The 21,534-nt window shown below is 42.2% G+C and overlaps 2 protein-coding genes across 3 annotated transcripts in view; both read right to left on the reverse strand.

The window, feature by feature from the left end:
• atp8a2 (ATPase phospholipid transporting 8A2) overlaps window positions 1-13,163 on the reverse strand; it is a 64,225-nt gene extending 51,062 nt beyond the window's left edge. Inside the window, exon 1 of one of the 2 annotated variants that reach the window (XM_053675021.1) lies at window positions 12,936-13,159. In XM_053675021.1, coding sequence (XP_053530996.1) covers window positions 12,936-12,978 — 43 coding nt within the window. In that variant the 5' untranslated portion in view covers window positions 12,979-13,159. Of the gene's footprint in view, window positions 1-12,935 lie in introns of both variants that reach the window. The other variant, XM_053675025.1, reaches the window with a different exon arrangement.
• Window positions 13,164-14,830: 1,667 nt separating this feature from the next.
• On the reverse strand, window positions 14,831-20,979 carry rnf6 (ring finger protein (C3H2C3 type) 6). The gene is made up of 4 exons (XM_017453910.3): window positions 20,899-20,979; window positions 18,958-19,113; window positions 18,678-18,797; window positions 14,831-18,517 (listed from the first exon to the last, which is right to left on the reverse strand). Exons 2-4 carry the CDS (start codon window positions 19,097-19,099, stop codon window positions 16,728-16,730), a joined length of 2,052 nt encoding a protein of 683 aa, XP_017309399.1. The 5' UTR covers window positions 19,100-19,113; window positions 20,899-20,979; the 3' UTR covers window positions 14,831-16,727.
• Between the last annotated feature and the right edge of the window lie 555 nt (window positions 20,980-21,534).

Below are 21,534 nucleotides of genomic sequence, written 5' to 3' on the forward strand. Positions count from 1 at the left end.
TTCAACAACTGCCTTTAGGCTTCCAATAATTATGAGTTTTGAGTAAACACTGTCCCCCCCCCCCCTTCTCATTTCAGGAAATGTCTTCTTTGGTAATTGCGCACGTGCTACAGATGCAATATCTATCCAAAAGACTATATTAAAACACGTGCGTATTTCTTTAATTCATCAGCGATACAGATATTAATAAGCATTTATACCTCGGTTCTCGATTCCGATTGGTCAGAAGGTTTTGTTTTGTACATTTTCTACAGCAGTAAGCATTGACCGTAGTGCAGCTGCAAATCTGTTTACATTAATGCACTCGTTAAACGGAGATGCATTAGCATTTTACAAGGAGTCTCAGCTGTCAGTGCTTTCTCACAGTACAAGCTTGTTTTACAAGCTGTGAAGGTTTTCCACCACGGGATGATGGCTTTACGAATTGCAGTTTCTCAGTAAGCTTTGGACATCACACAATATAAAAAAATACGATATGTTCTTCTTTAATAAATGTAGCTCTAGTGTAAGAAGAAAACAAAATGCCAGGATGTGCTCCTAAAATAAGGATAAAATAATCAGCAGGTGTTCATACATTTCCCATAACAGCACAAGGGACTTATTCCTTACATGTTTCCTAGTTCTCTGAATATCTACGGATTTAAAAAAAAAAAGGTGATCAAAGAGGACGTGCCAGGCCACAATTTGCTGCTGGCTATTTATACATGTTAATGTCATGAACTAAAGAGAATACAATAACATGAACTAAACATGAACTAAAGAGAATTCCCATAAATTTTTCACAACTGCATTGTGGGCCTGGTTTAAAAAAAAAAACAAACACCCATCAAGCCATTCTGAGCTAAATGCACTAATGCATATGTAAACAATATCAATTACAACAACTTCCTGATCTGAGCTGATGGAAAAGGACATTAGGAAAGGAATTTATCATCTCATTGTTTTACGCACCACACACTATAGAATGATCAATCAAAACGCAAACATTTCTTAGAGCGCAGTCCGTGATCCACGATCACACAGCCATTAAGGGCAGGGCAGCGTAATGAGACCGTCCCCTGGAATTGCATTTTTAAAGGGCCGCAATTTATGACTAAACTTCAACGCGACTCTACACTGTAGCACAGTGGAGCCAATGGGAATGTGATTATGGTGGTAAACAAGAGTACATATCATGTCCTGCCTGATAAAATCAATATACAACACAGAACAGAAGAGGACAGGGCGGGTAATCTCATCACACCACGTGATACAGGTCAGAAACCAAAGTGCGAGCGTCTCATCTAAATCTGATTTCCAATGTGCTAAAGGAACAGAGCTGAGTCACCTCTTCTACCATCATTCCTCTCTCGCATGCTCCTTTCCTTTCCTCTCGGACCCTCGATCCAGGTGATCAATAGCAGCGGCTCCTGTGAGCAACCCTAATTTGTCTGGAGACGAATCGATGCTTCGGTTACTCGTCAACGACGAGGCACATTAGTGAGTGATTAACAACGCAGAGTTGTGTTTAGCAAATTATCGATACGCTCCGGCGCTGGACAGAGCAGTGAGCAGGAGAGCTGATTCACACAGTTTCAGCTGTACAAACATACCACTAGTGTTACTTGATTCCAACCGCTACTGTTATACTGCTGTTGAATATTCGAATCTGATTGGTCAGAAGGTGTTGATTTGGTAGTTCCTGCCTTAATTCAAATCACAGATTTACAGCAATGCACTCGTTTCTATAGCAACAGCTCATTCACAGGGACGTGTATGGCGGACACTCAACTTCATCTAAACCTAATAATAAAAAGGTTGGGTTTTTTTTATTATTTATTTTTTTTAAAGTATTATTATTTAACAAAGAAAATGTATAATCGTTGATATAGTGACGTTTCCTGTAAGGACATGTTTAACATTCATGGAAGGAGTCTCCAGTGTCAGGGCTTTGTAACAGTAACAGAAAATCTTTTATGCTTTTCCATTTTTTTGGTAACGTTATACGCTCTGTTTTTTTGTTTGTTTGTTTGTTTACTTGATTGTATTTTTAACTTTTACCTAAAAAAGAGAAGGAAGGACTTCTGTTTATAACTGCTGTAATGTAAGTGATAACAGGAACCAACTTGGTTTGCGGACATTCGACAATATTAAATGGAACTATATTCCAATGGATAAAATAAAAACCATGAAGTGTTGTGCTTTATAATAAATGTAAAAAATTCTAATCGTTGGCAAATCCCTGTGATATAAGAGGAATAAAACGTGGCAAGAGGTGCTGTTATTGGAAAACTAATCAACTTCGGGGTCGCTTCACACCACCCTGTCATTGATTATCCTAACCCCCACTCCCTTAAATGTTTTATTACTTATAATTCTTCTCTTTGAGTGCACCATTGGCACAGGCATGTTTTTGTACTTGCTTTATAATAGTAGCCCTGCCTTCTGAATTTAGTGTAGGAAAAATCTATGTAAAATGTATTTTTTTTTAAATTTTCAATGCCCAAGAAAATTCTAAAGCGGTCTAATCTGCAGATAAAGGTTTACCGTGTCAACCTCGAGTGTCAGATGTAGCCGTGGATGATAATTCTTGGCATCACAAACTGAGCTGATGTGCATTCAGGATATTTCATACAGGCGTACTGACACCATCTCAGATTTAAATGGAAAAACATGACTCACTGGCGGAGCTATCCAAGAAGAGTAAGCTATTTTATATAGCACACTTTCAAAGAGATTTCAAAGCATCTTTATGATTAGATATGAAATACAGCCATCAATGTGGGACCAGAAAGAGAAACAGAAAGAAAGCACAGATGAGACCCTGTTCAGGCTCGTTCAGATAATAAAAGTGTTGACAGCTATTACAGAGATGGCCTTGATCAGGGTATGTTGATCTTTTTGGGTGCCAATGAAACTTTGCAGCGCGTGGGCTACCCTCAAGGACATGCCAATAATCGGATTCAATAAAGAAAAAGATTCCCAGCATGCCCTGCAGCTCTGAAACAACCCCATATAATGCATGCTGTTTATCTTTATGAAAAAGCACTTAATATTTAAATTAAAGCCTCACAAAGCATATTTGAAGACCGTGATTTTTTAATTTTATTTTTTTTCGCCTACAATGAATAAGACTGCTTTGTGGAGACGGGATGAATCCCAGTATTTAGGTTTTTAAATGGAAAAAAAAAAAGTTAAGACAACAGGATGAGGTGTTCTTTAAAGCATACCTCCTCAAAAATGTCCATATTGCATGTTTAATTATAAATGCTAAGTATTATTATACGTTAAAAGTTATATTTCTTTAATTCTAAGCTTCTGACATTTCAGAAAAACACGGAAATGACACTTCCAAACACAACAAACCGTATCGTTTCTAAGGATATGGGCATGCTTGACATTTTCACGTTATTGTGATACGATTTAGCATCTTTTTGCGATCGATAAACAAGTTCTGGCAGTGCCTGAAATTTGGGCTCAAAATCTCAGCTATGACGCACGTCTAAAAAAGTCAGTAATTTGAGCAATATTTCATTTTAAGACTAGCGTAAAACAATCTACCATATTAACTTTGAATCAGCTAGTTAGCTTTGTTTTGAAAATTGGAGTGGGACTGTAATGTCCTATGAATTCGTCTTTGTTTTTTTAATGTAAGTTATTCTTGTAGTGTAGCTTGGGTATATGGTGCTAGCTGTCTTCCAACATTAGCTGGTTAACTTATCTGGCTACTAGCTAGTCACTCGATTGCTAGCTAGCTAACCCTAGCATGGCTGATTGCTCTCGCATTTGCCATTAAGTTACTTTTTCGCATTTTGTCATTTTTCACATCTGATATTGCGACTATCAGTCAAAAAATACAAATGTTTTGTTAGTTCCTATTTACTAAGAGCTAGCTGGCTAGACTTATCTAGCTAGCAGAAAACAGAAACATGAACATCCCTGATAGCTTCAGCAAAAACTGATGCGGTAACAAATGAAGGAAAAGAGTTTATAATCATGAAAATATGTTTTCAGAGTCGAGTGAACAGCATTGTTGGTATTTTATTTATTTCCATATGTAGGATCTTTGTAAATACAGAGTCCCTGTGCAGGTCTTGAAAGTTTGGAAAAAGCACATGGAACAATGTAAAAAAATAAAAAATTCAGCACTGAAACGTTCTGAATTTACCTCCTAATAGCCTGAAGACAGTTTGTACATCATACAGTTTTCATCATGATAATTTTGCCACAAGCAAAAATCATGACAGAGCTCCTCGGTCGTTGGTTTCAGATTGAAACGCTCACTAGAAGCCAAACGAAGACGCTCGACAAACAAGTTCTTGGCTTTTCTGAAAGATTTGGAGCAAAATCTCAATGTGAACATTGCTAAAAAAAAAAAAAAAACTCACTACAAAGTCACTAAAAGGAGCAGCAATGCCTGTTGGTACTATATTAAGAGACTCGATCATATAACCTGAACCTAAGTGATGTTGCAGTTTGCTACATTAAAACATGTAACCAAGATTTAATTAGCCGTATCTCAAAAAGTGCAACACATCATAAAGGGTTCTGTTCTCACACAGTGTACTACAGCTTTAACCTAATAATCCCACAAAAAAGTTTTCCATTTTCAGAAAGCCAATTATACAAGGGAGAGTCAATATGAAAAACTTAAAAGTCTGAGGTAAATGAAAGAAACAGTACATTGAATTTGTAGTTGCAAAAGTAAAAAAATATACTACTGGTCCATAGTTCTCAATAGCCCCTTCTACTGCTACCTTAAACCCAATCCACGTCTGTTACACCTATTTGCAATACACAATGGAGAGGGGGGGGGGGGTTCAATTCAGTTCAATTCTATTTTATTTGTAAAGCACTATAAACAATGGACATTTTCCCAAAGCAGCTTTACAGAAATATATCAATTCAAGATATAAAGTTTAAACATTTTATATATATATATATATATATATATATATATATATATATATATATATATATATATATATATATATATATATATATATAAAGTTATCCCTAATGAGCATGCTAGAGTGACTTACCCTTGCAAGTCTGAAAAAAAAAAGCCTTAAAAAGTCTGGAATGTTTTCTTACAGGAAAATGAACACTCAATACACTGAGAAATATAAGCCCTGTGTGGGAACTCCCTGAATAACCGCGTAACTTCAACGCGTCGCTACGGGGAATTCAGAGAACCTGATATCACCCAGAGATCAATCCCGGAGCGTTTCCGACAGTGGGTGGCACACACCGAACATACCCTCCGTTGGACACTTGTGCTTTACAGCAGTGTATCAGGTCTATAGGTGAGAATCAGTTCACCTGCTTGGCCCCCAGCCCAACTTACATTACCAAAAAAAGAAGGACCTGCTTCTGAATAATAAATGAAGCTGACCTGCATTATTTATTGGGGCAGTGCCTGTGTAATGCTTGAATGATGAATGCTCGCTGCATTCTATCTGCAACATCATGGCATCATGGCAGTTACCCAGTGCTGGTAATTAGTCTGTCTGTAGTTGTGCTATTCTCAGAGGTGATTTAAAGCTTGATCAAGCAACGCTGACAAAAACACAAGACAGGAACTGATGACATCGACAGTTGAAGCGGTTCTGCTTAGAGATAAAAGCGGTGACGCGTGAACACAGGCAAGATCTTCAGAAACCTGAGTGCAAATATGGCTCATATCCTGTTCCCTGACTATAAATCCACCACCTAGTGGCCACCCATTAAGTTGGTACCTATGGAGCTCCGCCTGGTCCAGGTCACCCCTCGCCGTGGCATAACTGTCCCCATTTCCAAGGCGACCGACAGATCTTTGGCACTCCTTAGACCCAGAATGTTTTAGTGAGGGGTATGTCGTGGACCGATGAAGATGAAGAGGGTGCATGAGGAATTAAAGCTTCTTACAGACTACGTGAAAAGGCCTTGTAATCCTCTCCCTGTCGCCTCGGCAACTTCACCACCACGTCTAATCTTAACCCGGCCTAATCCATGGCCAGCAAGCCACCAGCTTCAGGCCTTCATGCACCAGACACCATGCATCTAACACTCACCCCAGCTAAAGCCTTGATTTCTAGTCTACGCAAGCGTACACTTTTTTTAATCATGCACATTGCTGCTTTCTTTACCACATGCTGTGCTTATGTGCAGGCCGGTGCTTTATAATGCCTGACTGTTTGGGGTTTTTTACTCTCCATGCAGTGTACCAACATAGTAAAGAGATGCAGAAGTGGCTCTACAGTAGTAAAAGCAAGCACCGTCATGCACCTAAGACTCCAAGCAGCAAGGAATGGGAAGCGAATGAGAGGTACAGGTATCCATCCGAGCGTGAGAAAGGGACTCACTTTTCTCAAACCTGTCTGCCAGGCAGGAGTGCATGTTGGAGCTCATTGGCTGGTCCTGCTGGTAGGCGGACTCCTGGCTAAGAGAAGTCAACACTAACTGCTCTGGAAGAGCTCGTGGGAGAGAACACACAACACACAGCAAGTCAGTCAAGCCACTGGCAACAGATTCGTTCTATTGGTTTAATACAAAAAGAGCTTTCACTTAAATAGGAATCTGTTTGGGATTCAGTCTCAGTGCATGCTGGAGGGCTTACAGTAGATGTGCGATTTGAGTCTGTAGGATATGTACATTTAAGCATAAAATATTAAATGTACATTTAATACCTAAAATAAAAATATAAATGTTTGCATCCTCCTCATAAGGCAGAAAACGCAAGGTACATTAAAGTGGTTCCTGGAGGAACCTTTCTTTGAAGTTTCTGAACTCACTCTTGTTCCTCAACTTGATAAGTTTAATAGTGAAACCTGACGTGTCAGAGCAGGAAAACTGACTAAACCCGCACTGAGGCTTTAGTGTTTGTGTTTTTGGGGCTTGTTTTGTCTAGGAGCTCGGCTGTTTGATAAGACATCAAAACCGTTAGACTAAATATGTCTGAAACTTTGCCTGCTTACTGCAGCGTGTTGGTGCTACATCCTACATCATGACAGCGATAAAACTTTCATAAGTCATTAAATGGCACTACATAGTAGAAGTAGTGTATATCTGAGTATTTAAAAAAAATCATGATAAGAATGATTATATAACAATATAATCTTTATTCATATAATTTATATAGCACTTCATACAGAGAAGCAGCTTTATTTCAAATGTAATATAGAGCTGCTTTCTCATTCTTATCTTATTCTGTGGTAAATGCTGCCCTCGTGTGGACAAATCATAAAACTGCCTCACGATCGTTAAATTGGCAGCATTGTGAGCTAAGGCTAATGACAGAAGCATTAAAAAATAAATAAGGGAGTGGGGGGAAAACAGGCCCATCTGGAGGGCATTAACTCATGTTGCTACCCTAGAGGGCACATTTTATTGCACATAGGAACTCCTAGAGGACACTTACTCATTTTCTGCTATGTAGGGGAGCCTATACGGCACTGCATCACATATTCTCTACTAGAAGGGCACCCAGAGGGCACTTCATCACATTTTCTTGCATATAGTGGCACCCTAGAAGGTACTGCATCACATATTTTCTAATGGAAAGGTATCCTAGAAGGTACTTTATCATGTGTCCTCAAATGTAGAGAACCCTATAGGGAACTACATCACATATTCTCCACTGGAAGGGCAACCTAGCGGGCATTTCATCATGTTTCCTCACATTTAGGGAACCCTATAGGGCACAGCATCACATATTCTCTACAGGAAAGGCACCCTAGAGGGCACTTCATCACATTTTCTTGCATATAGTGGTACCCTATACGGCACTGCATCACACATTATCTACAGGAAAGGCTCCTTAGAAAGCACTTCATCATTTTTCCTCACATGTAGGGAACCCTATAGGATACTGCATTACATTATTTACTGGAAGGGCACCCTAGAAGGCACTTCATCATGTTTCCTCACATGTAGCGAACCCTATAGGGCCCTGCATCACATATTCTCTACTGGAAGCGCACACTAGAGGGCACGTCATTATGTTTTCTTGCATTTAGCAGCACCCTAGAGGGCATTTCATCACATTTTTTCCATTCCATTCCATTATTTCCACATACAGTCCTATTCACATGTAAAAAGGCAGTTTTTAGCACCTGTGCTGCCTGTGAGGTGAAACGAAGATAAAAAAAATATACGCCACGTGAATTGCCTTTTATGGAAAAGTGACAAAGTTGAGCCTCTTTGGGGCAGAGCTAAATTCCAGGCCACATAAATAAAGACAGAAGACTGAAATGAAATAAACTATTGATATCCATTGTGGAAATACTGCAAAAGTATCTTTAACATTTATGTACATGTATAATTATTATAAATCTATTGACCATGAGCTCGGTTAGTGTGTGGAGTGTCACATATTCTTATCGTGTACATGTGGGTTTGTTCTGGGTTCTCCATTTTCCTCCCACTTCCCAAAACCATTCCAGTAGATGGATTGGCTATTCTAGGTTGTGAATGTGTGTGTGTGTGTGTGTGTGTGTGTGTGTGTGTGTGTGTGTGTGTGTGTGTGTGTGTGTGTGTGTGTGTGTGTGTGTGTGTGTGTGTGTGCGTGCAGGGTGCCTAGTGGCGTCCCATGCAGTGTGTTTTCCCGCCTCACACTCAGTGTTCCTGGGATAGACAGGATCCAACACGACCCCGACCAGGACAGAGCACTTAATGAAGATGGATGAATGAATAAATTAGAGCTCTAGCTCTAATCTATTATCTGCTATGGCTCAGAGGCGTGTCAACAATTTATAATTAAGTCCTCAAGACGTCACATGGTTTCATGTAGAATAAAGCTTCAGGTAAGACCAGGTACGTATCAGTGCTTTGAAGATAAAGCATGTTGTTTTGTTTTGACACCACATTGTTTATCGATAGTACATGCTACACTTTTTAAATAAAAGTTTCAATCTGGAACCTTAGGGATTTTTCTTTTGGGGGGTTGTTCTTTTAGGAGAACCCTTCAAGATTCTATGGAGAACCATATAACAGAATGTTTTCCTCTCAGAGAAGGTTAAAAACCTTTTAGGAAGACGGAGAATCCCTTAACACTTTTTTTTGAAGAGTGTACTATAAAGAACATATGGTCTGGAACCATGTACAGATATTGCATTATTAAGACGTAACTCTTGGCATGGATTCAGACAAACAGTTGGAAACTAAGAAGTCTTATTTAAGGTGAATGCAATGTTTCTTAAAATGTCCTAGTAAGAGCATTAAAGAGACAGGAATACTAGTGTTTTGGGAAAAGCAGGGGGGATTTTAATAGTCTACAGCATGTGATCCTCAGCTTTAAGTTAAGGAATAAATCACTTACAGGCATGCTGTGTCGAAAATAATCACCAACAGGGTGCTGTGATGTGGCCTGATGTGAAGCAGAATTACTGTTACCACTCTGAAGTGGATTATTTTCCAGTAACACCACATCCCAAAATGTTCTATTCCTCTTATCCCACAGCGACTTGCCAACAATTACACTGTTGTGCTTTTTATCTGTTTATACTTACATGTAATGTTCTAGAACAAAAAGACACATTATAACTGCTATAAAACGTAATACCCTTTTTTTGTGTTTTCCTCCCAAGAATCTGGAAAGCTTAACTAATCTATCCTGAAAATCTTACTGTGTTGGAAAACTTACTGACCGTTATATAAAGCGCCGACACTGGAGACTCCTTCCGTAAATGTTAAAAACATCTCCTTATAGAAAACTTCACCCTGTCAACGAGTTCACGTTTTTCTTAGTTAAGTAACGTTTTAATCCGTTTATCATCGGTTATCACAAAAATGATTCGTTACTAAGGAAACAATAACGTATTAGAACGAGCGCTTTGATTTAAACCTGGGATTTTGAATTACAGCCAGAACGATCGTCAGAGCTGCTGTTATAGAAAATTATTCAATACCTTCTGACCAATCAGAATTGGGAGTTCATCAGCCTTATGGTATAAAGTGTTTCATCACACTCGCTGGACAAAAGGAGAGACAGGCAGCTGTCAGTCATCTGTGTGGGTGTGGCACTTTGAGCGGATTAATTAAGAGATCTGCCTTCAGCATTAAGGATAAAGCTAACAGAAATAAAGTGGTGCTTTAGGTGAACAGCTTAGGTCAGGACTTTCCAGTGAGTTGCTGCTGCTTGGACGCTCAATCAGGAGTCTAATTTGGCTGATTACTCAGAGAAAATGCTCCCATTTTGTACTGACTTAATCATGGTCCAGATAAAAGCCATTACAGATGGAAAAAGTGCAGCAGGTCGAGCTTTTCCTTTTTTTTCTCCACCTTTTGGTCCTGTCCTGTATGTCCACATTACTTTTCTAAGAAACTAAACTAATCCTTATTCATTCATTCATTCATTTAGTTAGTTGAACTCCCACCCACTAGACCATTAGCAAGTGAATTCATCTGTCTATCTACATGTTGTACCTTTAGTAGCCTGTGTATTATGTTTTAACTGTGGAAAGTGTGTGTTAGAGTAAAGCTTTGAAAGGTACATCAGTGATCTTTAAGGTCAGATTATGTACCTTAAATCATTTTTTAAAAGGTACATACTAAAGCAGTGGTGCCAAGCTCTAGCTTGCTTCTCATTGGAGATTGTTTTGTTACATTTTTGTGTTTTGGTATCTCTACCTTTAAAAAATGTAAGTTACATAATCGGGCCAGGTTGGCGCTATAGTGGTGTGGTGTCAAGTTGAGTTACGATACTGAGTTAGAGGCGGATGCAAATGCAGAATCTCAGTGAAACATTTAATATAGTATCAAACAAAACACCATACAAGACTTACATGAACAAGGACAAGCGTAACATGATGCAAAAGGACAGAACAAACAACGTAAGACAACAGTGGAGTGCTGAACCTGACTATGTTTACACACCAGTGCTAATGAGCGAAACAGTGGCTGATGGGAAACGTAGTTTCTAGTCCTTTTCCGATATCACATGACAGAACCCCCTGCTTAATGCGCAGCCCCTGAAGCACGTAATCAGTTCATGAGGGGGTCCTGGATCCACAGACCAGACATCCGTAAGCATTTCAGAGTTCCATAGTATGTCCTCCCTCTTGGGGCTGGATAGAGGACGCTTGATGTGTTCACTGAGGTTCAGATGTGGGTCGGTCTCCTCCTCACCGTAGAGAGATGACGTGATATCCCAGGCCTGGTTTGAGCGTGGAGTGACGGCCACTGCGAAGTCTGTGAGGGGAACGAAGACCAAGGCGGAGGCCGAGGGGGGAGCGACATTCACCATGAAAATAGAGGGGGGAGCTACGCTCACTGCAAGGTCAGAGGGTGGAGCAAAGTTCTCCACGAGGCCAGAGGGGGAAGCGATGATCTCCGCGAAGCACGAGGGAGGAGCAATGTCCTCCGTGGAGCAGGAAGGGGGAGTGGCATATGGCGCAAAGCAAAGAAAAGGAGCAACGTCTTCTGTGGAACAGGATGGCAGACTGAGTCCTCAGCTGAGAAGGATGGTAGAGTGACGTCCTCAGCAGAGCAGGATGGCGGAGTGACGTCCTCAGAGGAGCAGGATGGTGGAGTGACGTCCTCAGAGGAGCAGGATGGCGGGGTGACGTCCTCAGAGGAGCAGGATGGTGGAGTGATGTCCTCAGAGGAGCAGGATGGTGGAGTGATGTCCTCAGAGGAGCAGGATGGCGGGGTGACGTCCTCAGAGGAGCAGGAAGGCTCCTTCTTGATATACGCCCTGAGGGACTACATCATGTCGAGTCATTCCCTATTAGCCTTGATCATGGCGAATCTCCCTTCTTTCTCCCACCGTGGTTTTTCCCTTTCAAAAAGGGCCTCTTACATGCTGAAAACATCTGCTGCATCCATATATTCGGTCTTGCGTTTTGTCACGGTATTGATTTAGAGGCGGATGGAAATGCGGAATCGTAGTGAAACATTGAATAAAGTATCAAACAAAACACCATACGAGACTTACATGAAACAAGGCGTGGCATAAAGTGATACATGAGGACAGGACAAATGCAAGACAACACTGAAAGTGACTATATATACCCACCAGTGCTAATGAGCTAAACATATGAATGAGACATGTGACATGCTGCAGTGGCTGATGGGAAACTTAGTTTCTAGTCCTTTCCCCATATTACACGACACTCACAGCTCCAGGTTTGATTTGAGTCCAGGTTGCTGTCTGTGTGGAGATGTCCCATGTTTGTCCCCATGTGGGTTTCCTCTGGGTTCTCTGGTTTCCTCCCACTGTCCAAAAACATGCAGGATTGTCTACGCTCAATTCTTGTGCCTCGTGCACAGATGTAAGCTCTGTATCCACTGCAACCCGGATGGGGATAAAACGCTCACGATGTATAAACGTATGAATGAATGAAGAACTGGACTTGAAGGATCACCTGTGTACATTTCAAATTGTACTCTAAAAGCTAATTAAAGGTACACTACAGAACCTTATAAGGTCAAATATACACAGTAAAGGTACAAAAGATGTCCCCTTGATAGTACAAGGAAACAAGGACAAGTGACAAGGAAAAGTACAGTTTAGTACCAATGATTCTGCTCTCCTTTATTCTAATGTCTTGTGCTAGAGTTACCTCATAACTCACAGGATGCATTCACATAGGCTACAGTTAAGTCTTATTTCAGGCTACGTACAGATTATAAGCGCTGAATGCAGGCAGTTGATCTGCGTGTTTAGTGCGCAAGGACGAGTGTAATGTCCGGGACGTCACCGGGGCAACCCGTGTGTTTACAGTGCACTAAAGACAAGAAGCTCAGCCACACCGATGAACCCCCGATGCGGATGAATAGGCCGTTTGTTAGTCGTGCTGGGTGACAGGCCCCGGGGCGCATCCGTCTTACGCGCTCGCCTCCATTTTTATCCGCCGACGCGTTGCGCAAATTCGCCACCGACAATCAGGACATTCCTCATCACGCAAAAAAAAGAAGAAAGAACCACCCGCTATAACCGAATATTGATCGAGTGTATGTATGATCGCCTCGCTTACCTCCCTCGCTGTGGATCTTCTTAGATCGCCGGTTAAAGTACATCCTGCGGCTGCGGGTGTCGGGCGTCCGAGCGCACCGAGAGCATATCCGTGGATCAGAAGCCCAGCTCACGGGGCAAGACGACTGCACACGGGGCCGCGCTCTCCGACAGATGGAGCATCGTCACAAACGTTAGGTCATCCAGGGCTTGGTGGCGCGCATTAGAGCGGGAGCGCGCATCCGCACGCTGCTGATTCTCTACAGGCGCGCCGCCGCGTAGTCTCTTTAGCTCCGCCCACCGCCCGATAGACGCTATAACTGCACTCTACACTTTATATATTAAATTCTATAATCTTAAAAAAATGTCAGATTTGGAACAAAAACTATAAACGGCCTTTAAGAGGTGTTCTCAAACCTTTTGCAGCCAGGGACTCCTAACGAACTGCCTTATGTTCTGACTATAATAATAATAATAGTGATAATAATAATAATAATAATAATAATAATAATAATAATAACGATTAGGCCAAAATAAATTGATACACTCAGAAAAGAGTAATAAAATGTAATATGAATCTATATCTGGAAACATGGATATACACGTTCTTTTAGACTATATTTCTTTCTTTCTTTTGAATTTTTACTATTATTTATTATTACTTTTAATACATTTTTTTAAAATCTCTTTGCACGTACATATTTATTTAATCCTACGCATTCCATCAGGCATACATTAGGCCTACTTTTTAAAAATGTAGATTTTTATACTTGATTTCTTACTACGTGTAAGAAAGTGCTCTATAAAAAAATTATTATTATTACAATTATATAATGTACTTTGCCTTAAATGATTAAAGTACATTCATGGACCGTAATAAGCTTACATTAAAGTTTTTAAAAATGTACACTATGCATCTTTCTAGATTAAAGATACATACTGAAGGTACAAAATGATGATACAACTCCACTGACATGGAAAGGTAATGTTTAGTACCCCTTTTTATGAGAGTGTGTATGATTGTATTTATTTATTGGTACTAATAAAGATGTTTTTTAATATGCTGAACCTTCCACCAACAGACGCAGACTTTCCCCAGCTCTATTAGAACTGTAGTTTGATGGTTAGAATACTATTTAATTTATTGAACAGGAATTAAAGGTGCATTTAAATAACATTAGTGTGTGGGAGGGCTCTAATAGTTAAATGGGTGGAGTTTAATATTTGAATGATTTTTTTTAACTCACCCATGTACACAAAGCTCCGCCCCCAAAAACGTATGATTTGTTGGTAAAACTAGAGTTTCCATTAGCAAGGACTGTCCTGACATGACTTTCAAGAACGCTCAGACCTTCTGATTGAAAAGCAAAGATACATCTCTATAAGCATACAACTTCTCTTAATAATTTTTGAGGACGTGAATGGGCGTTATTATAAAATGACATACAAGAGGCCAATCCAAATACAAACACACCCAGACCAGACCAGAAGGTAGGTTTCCAAACCAGCTACATAACACACTTGTTCTGAGACAATGGCTTACACTATTATTATTACTGACTATTGCACCTTTAAATAATGAAATAGTAACTATTAGAACTATAGGTGATATATAGTGAGAACCGTCAACCTCAATCATGCAGTTGATAATTTTTCAGAGAAGAATGCCGTATGAGTAGCTGAACGTATATTGCATCATGTTTGGGGGGGAGGGGGAGAAAAAATAAGTGACCATATCCATACATCCATCAAATAAAAGGTCCACCGCTGCTGAGCTGATACGATCTGAGTGGTGCGTTATTCTCAGTGCAGCAGCGGCACGGTGTGGTGTGGTGACGGTCCGAGCTGATCAGCTCCTAAAAACCATCGTTACAGAAGAACGACTTTCGCGCAATAATACAGGCAACAAAACAAACCTTATTTCATTTTAAGGAGCAGAAAAGAAAACTTGTTTGCTCGTTTTATTACATAGTAACAGAATACATATCCGTAACTGTTTTTAGCATCACATTAGAACATAATACATATTCATATCTCAAGGTCATTTCTTACCTTATTAAATAAGAACTAAATAAATCATTCTGGATTTTTAATGGCCAAAGACCCAGTCGCGCGCTCGGATGAATAACCACTAGCACACCCGCGCGCGCACACACGCACACACTTCCTTTGCAACATACACACAAAATATAAGTATATCCCACTACATCTGGAAAGAAAACGTCAAGGAAACCACTTTTTTTTCCCTACTGTTTCCTTGAAACGAGACATTGAGGCATAATGTAAAGGTTTGTTGAGAAGCGTACCGATTCATCTGCTCAGAAGGAAACGAAGCTGCAGTGTGTGTGTGTGTGTGTGCGTGTATATATATTACAACCCTGTTCATGCACAGAGGATGAGAACACAGAACCATAATGAGCTCATCATTATCATAAATCACCTTCATTAAGAATTAAACTTTGGAGAGAATTCTAAGCAGTGTTCAGTTCATAATAATAATAATAATAATAATAATAATAATAATAATAATAATAATAATCTGTGCTCTGATGATATTCTGAGTACGGTTGGTTCTTAGGCCTGTTATATTGACTAAACTGCAGGGGAAGACACGGGGGAAAATCCATTATAACAGTAGGTGACGGGGAAAAAAAGGACTTGGAAGACGACATCATGTAACTTAAAAAAAAAAAAAAAAAATGTCAAAGAACTCAAATGTCAGTAACGAGCTGAGCTGAAGGAGAATCATCAACATTTGGGGTAAACGTAAAGAGAAATTTAAACACGGATTTAAAATCATCTGCTCTTTTTTTTTCTACCATTGCACCTATTTTAAAAAGTTTGTCCCGTTAGACGCGAAAACCCCCCCCCCTTAAATCTCCTCCTGGAAGTGCTTTAAGAAGAATAACGAACTGATTATCGATCAATCATTAAAATAATGACCTGCGTTCTGCCATTATACTCTCACACAGGTTTTTAAAAAAAAAAAAAAAAAAAAAAAAAAAAAAAAAAAAAAAAAAAAACCCCAACATGATGCAAATTTAAAAATGACGCATGCACACGATGGGATGGACGAAATATTATTAAATAATGTGTGCTGAAGCATCAGAAATGTGGACAGAACAATATTCAGTTCATATCATTACAGCATGTAGTGTTAAGTGACTCGTCACCATTGCAATTACTAGAATCTTAAAACCACGAATTCGTTGCAATCAGAGCAGGGATGCGTCACCACGCCCTGACCGGCAACGTGCTAAACGTGTGAAGAGCTTTAAAATTGGAACATTCTGCTAAGAGAGCGTGCCGTAAAACTAAAATCCAAACTGATTTCAAGAGGAGCTTATGCATCTTACGCAGGTTTCTATACTGTGTCTCAACGTCGAACTCTCGCAACACAAGGAACAAAAAAAACCAAACAAACAAACAAAAAAAAAAAAGCACACAGGCATTCGTATATTTACATTTCCTCAGAGTCTGGCATGTACAGATCAATCTATAAAATCCATTACATGAAATTAAGTGAAATGCTGAAGATTAGCTTTTGCTAACACTGATTCGTCACAGTTAATATCTGTCGTGTTCTGTTAACGGAACCCTGAAGCAGGATGGAGGGGACTACGCAGACAGGAGGAGAAAGAAAGAAAGAAAAAAAAAAAAAAAAAAAATACACAGGTCTAAAAAAATAAAGCTTTGTTAATTCTCTGTGTTGTTTCTTCTTTTGGTTCTACCTACAGCTGAATAGAGTGGGAGTTGATGGAGGAACGGGTGGAACAGCTGAAGCGCTATGTACAGGAGCGATGGAGGAAGTGAGTCAGTCCTGATGGCTGGACAGAATGGGCTGCCTACAGATGGGGCACGTGTTGTTCTCCGAGAGCCAGCGGTCGATGCAGTGGATATGGAACTCGTGTGCACAGGGGAGGCTGCGCAGCTTGTTGCCCTGCGCATACTCGTTGATGCATACACTGCACGCGCGCCCCTGCTCGCCCTCCAGGCTCGCCTGGCCGTAGGTGCGCGTGGCCAGATTGTCGATCTGCTCTTTGGTGAGGCCGCGCGGGTGCTCGTCGTCCTCCTCGTCGTTCAGCAAGAAGAAGTGCGCCAGCCGCAGGATGGGCAAGGTGCCGTTCTCAACCAGGTTATTCGTGTCCCGCCCGTTGGCACCCACCCTCGCCTGGCCTGCCTCGCCCGCTGCTCCACCCTCTCGTCCCGAATCGGTCACAGCGTTCCCTGTTGTGGCTTCACCATCCTGCGCTCGCTGTGTCTGAGCCGCAGCGTTGACACCCACGTTCTGTCCAGGGGCGGAGCTTTCCGGGTCTGCCTCGGTCTCCATTAAAGAGCTGAGCTCTCCGAAGCCGGTCATGATCTGTCGCAGGATGGAGCGTAGCGCTGTGGAACTCGGCTCGCCCAAACCCGTCTCCGAGATGCGGCGCAGAGGAATGCGGATAGTGCTTACGTAGGTGCGGATGCCAGCGCGTTCCGAGCGCGAGATGGTCCGTCTGAAGCCTCCGCTGTCGCTCTCGAAAGTGACCGTATTTTCAGCGGCGCGGGCACGAGACCGCGTGCGGCTGGCAATGCTGTCCCGGTCTCGGTTCTCGCCCGGCCGGATTCTGCGCACCTGCAAATCCAACATGATAGTCGGGTGCCGGCGGACACCTCCTGCCGTGCCTGACGCTGGCGTCTCGCCTTCCTCAGTGCCCGCTTCGGGGGCAGATTCAACTGGTACTGTCGGCTCAGCGGGAACTTCCACCGTCTCCACTAGAGCAGCAGCAGCAGCAGCAGCAGCAGCCGTGTTTCCAGCAGGCTCTATTGCAGGGGCACTGTTGCCGGGGGTGGGACTAGAGCTTCGGGCGGAGTTTCTATCCAGAGGTGAGCGGCTACGACGCGAGGACCGGGACACAGCTATCCGGCGGACCCGACCACGTGAACGAGTTCTGCGTGCCTCACGGCTAGCCGCCGCCCCCTGCACGCTGGCCTGAGACACAGCTTCTGGACAGTCCGGAACGTCGTTAACTTCCTGCTCCTCCTCGTTACTAAGTGAAGGAGGCTGCGTCTGTACTTGACCCTGCACGCTGTTGGTACTATCCTGCTCTTGAGGCAGGGACGTGGGCATGGCCTGTGAAGGAGGGGGAGGAGGAGGAGGAAGCGCTGCTGGCTGAGGCAAAGCAAGGTTCCTCCTCAAACTCGTATACGGCGCCTGCGAGATCAGAGGTGGGGTTATGGGTGGGGTAGTACTACTGCGAGTGCGCCGTGCCTGAGCCCGCCTCCCCAGAGTGGGCCTGGTTGTAGAATAAGGGGTGGGGTGCTGAGTGGAATAGGGCGTGGGCCTCAGGGGAGTGCGTATAGACGCAGAGGCCCTCTGCGGGACAGGAAGTTCAATGGGGTCAGAAGTGTCGCTGTGTTCCCCCGGCTCGGGCTGCTCGTGATTGATGTTGATTTCCAGGCTGAAGCGAAACTCGCCACTGTTTGGATTCGTGCGGCTGACGGCACGCCACGTCTGGTTGCCGCTCTGGCCGCTGCGGGTGGCGTTGCCTGTGCGCCGGAACGTGTTCAGCCACTCCAGCAGAGAGTCTCCGTTCGTGCTCTCGGTGCCCGGCTCAACAGCAGCTGCAACGCGAGCACACAGAAAGTGGTCTAATCAGGGTTGTGTTGTTTTTTTTTTTTTTTAGAATATTATTTTTACAGGATACACAACAAGAACAAGATCCATAAATATATCTAAATTTGATCGAGCCAAAGACCTGCTGATAAGAACCCTCTAACTCACCACTGCTGCCCTCCTGTCCTTCCTCACTGTTCTGTGGACGTGATTCAGGGCGAGGCTGTGAGGACACGCGCTCCTTTGCTCCATCCAGACGCTGTCTCAGCTCCTCGGCTGTGACTTCACCTACACACACACACACACACACAGGAAGACAAAATTCATAAGGAATTTAACAAACATAACATGTTGGGATTAGCATCAATATACTGCTGAATGAGGACCCTGCAGTGTGTGTGTGTGTGTGTGTGTGTGTGTGTGTGTGTGTGTGTGTGTGTAAAATCACCTGGTGTACCCAGCAGGTTGCTGTCTCTCATGAGCCGATACTCCTCCTCGCTCAGCTCGTTGATGAAGTGGTAGTACGCCTCCTCCCGCCGAAGACGCTCGGCCTGACGGCGACGCTCGTCTCGCCCGCCGGGAGGGTCCATCACCACGGAAACCACTGTTCAACGTTAGCCCACACATAAAAGGGTAAACTGTTAGCGCTGCTGGACATGACTACACAGTGGTGTGCAAAAGTTTGTGCACCCTTTACAGATGGATGCCAATGTCAGGTTTCATAGGTGTTCTTTCATTATCAGAAAACCAAATAAAAATAACAATAGATTACAACTTATTTCTTATATAAAGTAGCTGTTTTTGGTCACGGTACCAGAAAAGGGTACTGCAGTATAAACATTGTTTCCAACAACCAATCACTGCTCAGCATTGTTCCCAACAACCAATAACTGATCAGCGTTGTTCCCAACAACCAATCACTGCTGAGCATTGTTCCCACTAATCAGCCACTGATCACTGTTTGCTCCACCCACACACTTATTTGTTCTTCCTCTTAAACTCTGTTCTTGGTGAAATGTAATAAGTGACTTATTCCATCTGTAATCATTTCCATCCTGCCTGCTGTTCACGGCATCTTTTCCTCTGGGCTCTCGACAGAATTTTGTAAAAACACGTAAACGGTTCATTTATAGTACCGTGACTAAAAACGAATTCTTTCTACGAAAACCTTTCCATAATAAGTTATAACCTTTCATTTTCTACTCTGATTAAACCTCAGAACATTTTGCTCTATGCTAAACATCATCAGAAACTCTTCCATCTTCGTGTAACAAATTTTGATATGAAAATCAAATTTTTATATCATCATGACGATGCAATGAATATGCAAATTGGTCTATGACGTCACCTGACGCCTTCTAGCGACCTTTTCAGCGTGCTAGCTACTTTCCCCTTATGCCATCACTGGACCACTGAATGAAGACTAACCTGACGGTCCACCAGCCTTTAAAGGCTTAGTACAAACTGTTTGTGGCTGTAAAAAAAGAAGAAGATTTTTTTAGTTTGATGCGACGATTTAAGAGAGAAAATCGGTCTGCATCTGACATGTTTTGGCACGTGCTAGGTGCTATAGGAGTCTAGAAAAGGTTAGAAAAGCGTGACGCAAATGCTACAAATGTCTAATACATGAAAAACAGGGTTATATTTTACTAAGACATCAAATCATCAGTCATATAACGTTACACCCATCATTAGAGAGAAGCTCTACCTCAAAATGTACGCCAGAATATGATGATCCGTAAAGCCTTACTCTAAATCTGAGGTTTTTACGGCTGTGCTATTACACTTCCTTAATAATAACAACAAATAAAACCCAAATAAATAACATCTATCCCTTCTTAGTCACCATTACTGTTCAGGAATAATCCACTGTTACAGCAGGCCATGGTGAAGAATGCAAAGCTAGCGGAGCACTAAACTGACGGTGTCAACGGTGCCATTGACCAATCACAGGGCGAGCAATGATGACTGGCACACCGACCCACCAATCAACGCCAGATAAGGGCGGGCCATGACAAAGAAAACGTCGGGCACCGTGTAAGCTAGCACTGAAACCGAGACACAATGAAGGAGCGTTGCGTTGCCTTTAAAACGCTGTCAAAATCACATTATACACTCAGCAACAAAACGTCGCCACATTAACACTTCTAAAGAGATAATAACAAGGAAAAACGCGCTGTCATTTTGTGTGCGAGTTTGTTGGTATCGAGAAGACATCCACCAAGCTAACAGCTAGCTAACGGAAAAATAGCCGTTTGACAATTGTTTAGCCGACACACGAAAAATGATCGTTAGTGGACAAACCCAACAAAGCGTATTAATAACAGCGAAGCCATGTGTACTCAGAACACGCTGCGATGACACATCCAAAAACGCGCATTTTCAGTACCTGAAACAGCAGCTATAATATGGACGAGTCCTCTTTCCTTTTCGCTCTGCTTACAAATGTAGCCTAGATGCGTTATCTTTTTCTCCCACCCGCATTAGAAAAAAATCCTGCCTCCTTCACACTGATTGGATAGACCCCTTAGAACCCCGCCTTTTGCGCGAGGATTGGTTAATGTTCAGCGTAACCTGCCCAATCGGTGGGCTGCTTGCCACTACAACCCACTATCCAATCCTGGCGCAGGAGGTGGGCTTTGTCGGAATACAGGTGGGAAAATAATTAAACTAAGATGGGACTAACTTTGCTACACAAATACATGACCGATCGGGTACCTGTTTCAGAGAAAAACACGTTCCTATTTGTAAATTCACCCACATTGCATCGTTTTAAATTTTACACACAGCATGTATGTTACTTCTGCGATGGATTGGCACCCTGTCCAGGGTGTACCCCGCCTTGTGCCCCATGCTCCTTGGGATAGGCTCCAGGTTTCCCCGTGACCCTGAAGGAAGGAAAAGCGGAATTGAAGATGGATGGATGGATGTAGTTACTTGTCAGATATAATTATAAATCCGAAAATGTTTCTTTAAATCGCATTGGAAATAGAATAGAATGCGTATAGTAATTAAACACACACCC

The sequence above is a fragment of the Ictalurus punctatus genome, chromosome 23 (genome assembly GCF_001660625.3).
Source record: "Ictalurus punctatus breed USDA103 chromosome 23, Coco_2.0, whole genome shotgun sequence".
Classification (NCBI taxonomy): domain Eukaryota; kingdom Metazoa; phylum Chordata; class Actinopteri; order Siluriformes; family Ictaluridae; genus Ictalurus; species Ictalurus punctatus.

What these genes read in the sequence shown, in the direction of transcription:
- rnf6 (XM_017453910.3), bottom strand. Translation starts at nt 19,099, where the DNA reads ATGGACCCTCCCGGCGGGCGAGACGAGCGTCGCCGTCAGGCCGAGCGT. An exon ending in CAACCTGCTGGGTACACCAG is followed by an intron (nt 18,798 to 18,957) that starts GTGATTTTACAC and finishes GTGTGTGTGTAG; the next exon opens with GTGAAGTCACAGCCGAGGAG. An exon ending in AGGACAGGAGGGCAGCAGTG is followed by an intron (nt 18,518 to 18,677) that starts GTGAGTTAGAGG and finishes CTCGCGTTGCAG; the next exon opens with CTGCTGTTGAGCCGGGCACC.